At 29.5% G+C, this 7,226-nt stretch overlaps 1 protein-coding gene across 1 annotated transcript; it reads right to left on the reverse strand.

The window, feature by feature from the left end:
* Positions 1–5,634: 5,634 nt before the first annotated feature.
* Positions 5,635–6,474, reverse strand: LOC136089942 (uncharacterized). The gene has a single exon (XM_065816042.1). It carries the CDS (start codon positions 6,472–6,474, stop codon positions 5,635–5,637), a length of 840 nt encoding a protein of 279 aa, XP_065672114.1.
* Positions 6,475–7,226: the final 752 nt, after the last annotated feature.

Consider the following 7,226-nt stretch of genomic DNA (forward strand, 5'->3'; position numbering starts at 1 on the left):
AATACTTGACCAATTAAATTTCAGAAAAGAAAACGGTGATTTTGGTAAAATGTTTTAGGTAAAATTCACAGAAACAAAAACAAACAGATCAATCTAATCAGTACGAGAGGGTTAAAATTATACACGCAAGTATATAATTTTAACACTCTCGTGCAACTTGCTAACTCCATTGGTATTTGATACTACTAATAATAGTAATATTTATTGCTGTAACGTTAACATTTTTTTATATTTAATAAAAACTTTTTTTGTTAATCTGTTTCTTATTGTTTGGGCTGTCTACAATATGATGCATGTGTTGTGTTCCATAAATCCGAAATTCCGCGATTTTTTTTTTTTTTTAAAGACGCTTTGAGATATGTGCCACTTGCTCACTCCATTTGTATTTAATACTAATAGCAAAAGTAATATTTATTGCTGTAACATTTACAATTTTTTTAAATATAAAAAAACATTAAAAAAATAAAATTGTGGAATTTTGGATTTGTGGAACAAGATGCATGCATCATCATATTGTAGACACCCCTAACAGTTAGAAACACAGATTAACAAAAAAAAGTTATCAACTTGCGCTTTGAAAACATTCAACAATCTTGCTTCTACCGTTTCATTCGGTAACAAATTCCAAATTTTACACCTTTAGTTGGTGAAGAAAATATATCTTTGTAAAAACTATGGTACGTTTTCTCTTTATGCTCAGTATTTATTGCCCCGTACCAAAGAAGCCGAACCTGAGTTAAAGATGATGCCGATTGTAGATTTTTGTACCAACTTGGTCAATAATCTGCAGTGATATATAAGATTTTCTCTTGCTTGTCTTTTCTCCATCTATTGTTAAACCCATTTCTTTTAGTCTATTTTTGTATGACATGTTTTTAAGTTGCGGAACTAACTTTCTTGCTCTCCTGAAAATGTGGTCTCACAACAGTCATATTAAGTAATTTTACTATTTCCACATCAAAATATGTAAATGTATGTTTCATTTGACCCAAAGTTCATTTTGCTTTCGCCGTTGCTGAACTCACTTGATCATGCCATCTAAAATTAGATAAAATTATAATGCCTAATTTTTTTCACTTACTGTTGTATCTAATGCATGCTCTTTGCCTTCATGGGTTATAATAAAACTCCTTTTTCGACTCTTTTTACTATGTCTTACTTTACATTCTTCAAAGTTCAAACTTGTCAACCAGATATCCGTCCATTTTACAATTTAATTAACGTTGTTCTGCAATGACTCGCGATCTCCAATATTTTTTTATAACTTGAATTAGTTTACTGTCATCTGCGTATAGTTAGGAATTTGAATTAAAAACTGACGGTATATCATTTACAAATATCAAAAATAACAATTGCTTCAAATACAAATGCTTCCATAACTTTGCATGGTATAGATGTTAGTGATACAAGTGTGTAGTTGAACCATTCTGTTGTATTTTCATTCTTAAATATTGGCGTAACATTTGCTACTCTTCATTTGATTGGAATTTTTCGTGTTTCAATTTTTATTAAATTTGCCCTTAAAAATAATTTACAATTTTTGTATTTGTAAAATATACAAATAGCCGGGGCAAGAAGACGACATAGTATTCTTCTCGCGAAGCCTTTAATAATCCGTAAATAATATATATTCACAAGTCATTAAACATCATAAAATATAGCATTAAACATACCGTAAAAACCCCTAATTCCGGATGTTTTAGGACTTAAATTGTCATAACTAGCTCAATATAAAGAATTTTGAAATAATTTTTTTAAATAAATAAACTTCATAACAAGACATATCATATATGATAAAAAAAATATTATTTTTGCAATATAAATCTATCTTTTATTTTATTTTTAAAAAATATTGTTTTTGTCCGGAATTAGGTGCTTATGTCCCTAATTCCGGATGCGTATAAAATACAGAAAAATACATACACAAATAATACTAACATTAAAATAATTATTTTAATCCATTAAAAAAATGATATCGTTTAAGGTGGCACACAACTGAAAAAAAGCAAGTTTTTTGAAAAAAATCAATTTTTAGATTTTTGGGTATTTTGATTCTATAACCATTCCTTGAACATATAAAAAAAAAATTAGTCTCAAAAATGATATAAAAGTTGATTTAATATCATTTTAGTAGATGACACTTGAAAATAAATTCCCTAACAACGCCTTAGCAACCATCAGTCATAGGAGTTTTTCTGAATTCAAAACAGTAAAACACCATCACAAACTTGGTTTTAATTTGTTATACGCAGACTCTTGTTAGTTTTCAGTTTTAAAAGTCATAATTCAAAATTTTATTTACGAACAAGAGTGTTTTTAATCTGTTAATGTTAGTCTTTTATACTGTATCTTTTCTCTCAATTTAGTTGGAATAAAGTTGTTTTTAAATGAATAAACAAGGAAATAAAACTAAACAAAATTTATCAAGAAGGATAAAACGAAAATGGAATGGTGTTGTTGGAAATAAAAAATCATCTTCTTCTTACATCTTATCATCGACGATGACATCGTCCACAACTCAAGCAGCAAGTAGCTGTTCTAGTGAAAGGAAAATCAAACCCAACTACTCGAATACATTTGATTCTGGAAAAGATAACTATTTTGTTTTTATTAATTTTTCAATTCTTAAAGAACTTATAGCTAAAACTGCATGCAACAACTGCTTTCAGCCATTACTTTTAACAGATGTTGATTCCAGTAGAAAAGGATTTGCACATTTGTTTCAATTAAAATGTGAACACTGTGATTATGTTAAAAGATTTAATTCATCAAACAAATCAATAAATGCTAAATTTGATGCAGTAACAGCTAACTCACCATATGATGTTAATATTCGTGCAATAATAGCTTTTCGAGAAGTAGGCTGTGGTTATGGAGCTATAAAAACATTTTCATCTTGCATGAACTTAAAATGTATATCTGAAAATGGATTTCAAAAATTAAACAAAACTATTATGGTAGCTTATAAAAGTGCTTCAGAGAAAAGTATGTTATTAGCGACTAAGGACTCTAAAAAAGTTGACATTGCTCAGGATATACCATGTGTAAGAGTTTCAATTGATGGTACATGGCAGAAACGCGGTCACAATTCATTGCACGGTGTAGTTACTGCAATTTCTGGGGATAAATGCATTGATATTGAAGTTTTGTCTAAGTACTGCATGGGCTGTAAAATGTGGAACAGTAAAAAAGGAACTCCAGAATATCAGTGTTGGATAATTGATCATCAATGTGAAATAAATCACAAATCTTCGTCTGGAAGTATGGAGTCTGCAGGAGCAGTAACAATTTTTAATCGCTCGGTTAAAAAAAATAATCTAATTTATAAAGAGTTTCTAGGTGATGGAGACACTTCTTCATTCAAAGATGTCAAAAACTCAAACCCTTACCAGGATTTTGACATCACTCCAATAAAACTTGAATGTGTAGGTCATGTGCAAAAAAGATTGGGTACACGACTTAGAAATTTAGTCAAAGCACACAAAGGCACTAAAACACCTTTATCAGGTAGAGGTAACCTAACAGAAAAATGTATAAATTCTATGCAAAACTATTATGGCATGGCCATTCGTCAAAATGTCAACAACTTGTATGCTATGAAAAAGGCAGTTTATGCTATTTTATTTCATTTTACCAACTTTGAAAACCAGCAAATGCAACATCAGTTTTGCCCAAGAGGATTGGCAAGTTGGTGCAAATATTGGGCTCTAAATAATACAAATTACAAATCAAAATCATGTATACCTATCTGGATTAAGAATCTTATTTTACCAATCATCAAGGATCTTCAGGCTGATGATTTTCTAATTAAATGTTTGCATGGAACGACGCAAAATGCCAATGAAGCATTAAATTCTATTATATGGTCTCGCGTACCAAAGCACACATTTGTTAGTAAGTCTACAATTGAAATGGGAACATACTCAGCAGTGCTGCATTATAATGATGGTGCTAATGGTGTATTAGAAGTTTTAAAATACTTTGGCTTGAGTGGAATTGTTACATTAGCTTCGTCAAGTAAAGTTGACAAAACCAGAATTCGACATATGAAGTCAAAGTCAACGGATAAAAGTAAAATGCAGAGAAAAAAAATAAGAGCAGTTAAAAAAGGTTTCATAGACGATCAGCAAATAAAAGAAACAACTGATAGTTACATCTCTGGTGGATTTTGATAATTTTTATGTTGTTATATATTTTTTTCTTATTTTTGCTTTTTTCTCAATATGTATTTTTTTAAACTTTGAAACACATTTTCTCATTAACAAAACAGAATTACATAATACAATTTTCAGGATTTGTTTATCATAATATAATACTTCATTTAACCCTCAGAATTTTCATAAAAAGTTATAGAAAGTGAAATATTGATGTTTATAGTGCTGAATTTATTGATATTTCATATATATATTAGGTGATTTTGTTAGAAATGCAATATTTCATGAAATAATTTAAATTATAAAAATTCCCACGGTCAAACAGGGTGAAATATGATTAGGAAGCTATGTTCAAAATTTTAGTTTCAGTAGTTGAGGCAAAATTAAGTTATTAGGTTTTGAAGATTTACTAAAAACACATGTTTTACAACCCATTTTTGGCCATTATGGATAATAAAATTAATTTAAAAAAAAAATTATCTGTTTTTTATTTTATTTTAATATAAAATAATTGTCATTAAAAAAAAAAAAATCAAAATTTTGATTATTTACAAAAAAACTTGTTTTCAGTTGTGTGCCACCTTAATAAATAAAAAATATATATTATTTTATACACATTCGTTACAAATAAATTCCATAGTTGGACGATAATCAAAGACACATTCAATGCATGACCAATTTGAACACTGCTTACACGCAAACCATTGGTTATCTAAGTTATTTGTCCAATTAATTTCGCAAGAATAACATAGAAGATCATCAGATACTAAAATGTTATTTGAAACTTGAGGAAAACGAGGGTCTTCTAATTGATTCTTTGTCTTTATACCTTATTACCTGGTATTTTAGACGACTGACTTTGTCTCAACTTTTTTTTTCTTCTCTTTTCTGTACATTTTTCGCTTTTTGAGTAGCAGTGGAAATCTTTTTTTGTTCTCTAGTAAATTTCTCTGCAGCTTGTTCATCTAATTTTTGCCTTTTTGATGCTTGTTCAGCTTCATCGTAAGCTATGGCATCCGTCGAAGTCATATTATAATTAGCTGGTCGCTTTATTCTCTCACTTTTTTGAACTCTTTTATTTAGAGTTGGTGTCTATTGATCTTGAAGCATATTTAACACTGATTTGTTTATATCTTTGCCCACTTGTTGAACGGCATTATTCAAAGTAGCAAAGCTTTTAAGTAAAAATTCACGATTTGACATTCTTGACGGTGTGTTAGGTGTATTGGTAGCATTTCCCATAACTAATGTAGTAGATACTGTTGAAGAATCAAATAAATTTTCAATATTGTTGTTTTCGACAGCTTGAAACACAGCACCAATGGAAGTTTTTTTAGAAGAAATTTGCGAACGATCGAGTGGAAATATACCAGTATTTTTAAAACCACTCCGTGCATTTTCAGGTTTAAACCCACCATTTTGGATGAGATCCTTAAACATGGCCGGAAAATGTCGATTAGTCAGGCTTTGAAAGTGATTTTTAGTCAAATAACTTTTGACAATTCTCTTCCATGCGCCTTTTACTGTTTTTAAAACGCCAACATCTAGTGGCTGTAAAAAATGGCTGGTATGAGCCGGCAAACGCCAAAGTAAAATAGAATTTTCTAAAGCTTTTTTTTTTCAACTCTAAGCTCATATGTGAAGCATGGCCATCAAGTATTAGAACTTTAAATCCTGAAAGTTTGTTTGCGTGAGACAAATAAACTGTTTTAAACCACAACAAAAAATGTTCGGATTCCATCCAGCCTGAACTACTACTGTTATAATAAACATTCTGGGCACCGCCTTTACACCAGTCTTTCATAACATGTTTACCTTTATAAATTATTTGATGAGGTAAATAATTACTGAATGCGTCACAACTAGTCAAGATTGTCGTCATTTGCTTTTCATTCGATGATGCTAGCTTTTTAGGGTTTTTTGTTCCTTTTCTACAAATAATTTTGACTTTGCCTTGATCAAATTGCAAACCAGACTCATCACAGTTAAATATTTGAAACGGCTTATCGCCTAAATTATGTTCATTATATGCTACTGCTAATTGCTCAAACCAATTATCAATTTTAGCTGGTTGTGTGGCCACAGCTCTAATAGTTTGCATACCGCTTACTTTTCTTGGGCAAATTTCTTTACGATATTTATTCATGAAACCGGAGTACCATTTTCTAGTCAGTTTGCCGTCTTTGAATAGACTATGTTGGTTTGATTCTTTTAAATAGTTTTCAACAACAATAAACACGTCTTTTCTATTCAAGCCGAAGCCTATATTACTCATAAATTTTAATAAATCAACAATAATAGCTTCAGTGATGTTGCTCATCTTTCTTGGCGCTCCTCGGTTATTAGATCATCCTTTTGTTCTGTCAAAAAGTGTAGATTTTGCCACATTATAACACTTAGCAGCTTGTACGTATGACATTTTTTTTTCAGTAATAGCTTGAATAGCTAGCTGGATTCGACTCTCTCGCTCTTCTTTTTGTTTAAAATTATCCATATTCTTTAATACAGTAATACAATTAACACAAATGCGTTAACTTTATGGATGCTAAAAAAAATAGCTGTATCTGGATTAGTGTCAATTATTTTTCCCTGGTGGCTATTTTATTTTTTATTACTTTCATGAACATAATATATAGCCAATTGTAATTAACTGTATCCGGGACTCAAAAGTGTATTTGTTTATTGCTGCTGGCTAATTTGTTTATTAATTTTTTAGGTACATAAAATAATAGTTACCTCTATCCGGAATTAGGTGGCTTTTATTTTTGGCTGGTAGCAAATTTGTTTTTCATTTTTTTCAATTATTTCAAAAGGTAATTTAATTTTTTTTTGGCTAAAATAATCAGCATAAAATTCTGCACAAAATAGTTTTTTTACTTTTTTAATTTTTTTGTTGCAAGTCAAAGTTATTTTTTTCCTTTTTTTTGTTTTTTTAGTTATGAAAGATTTCAAATTGAAATCTTTCATGATTGCATTAGCTTATTTAATTTTTTTTTTTATATTTTTCGATTTTTCTGGTAATGACGTTTATTAATTAAAAAAAATTATTGATAAATTCATTATATTAAGGGA

Source organism: Hydra vulgaris, chromosome 13 (genome assembly GCF_038396675.1).
Source record: "Hydra vulgaris chromosome 13, alternate assembly HydraT2T_AEP".
In the NCBI taxonomy this organism is placed as follows: Eukaryota; Metazoa; Cnidaria; class Hydrozoa; order Anthoathecata; family Hydridae; genus Hydra; species Hydra vulgaris.

What these genes read in the sequence shown, in the direction of transcription:
- LOC136089942 (XM_065816042.1), bottom strand. Translation starts at nt 6,474, where the DNA reads ATGAGCAACATCACTGAAGCTATTATTGTTGATTTATTAAAATTTATG.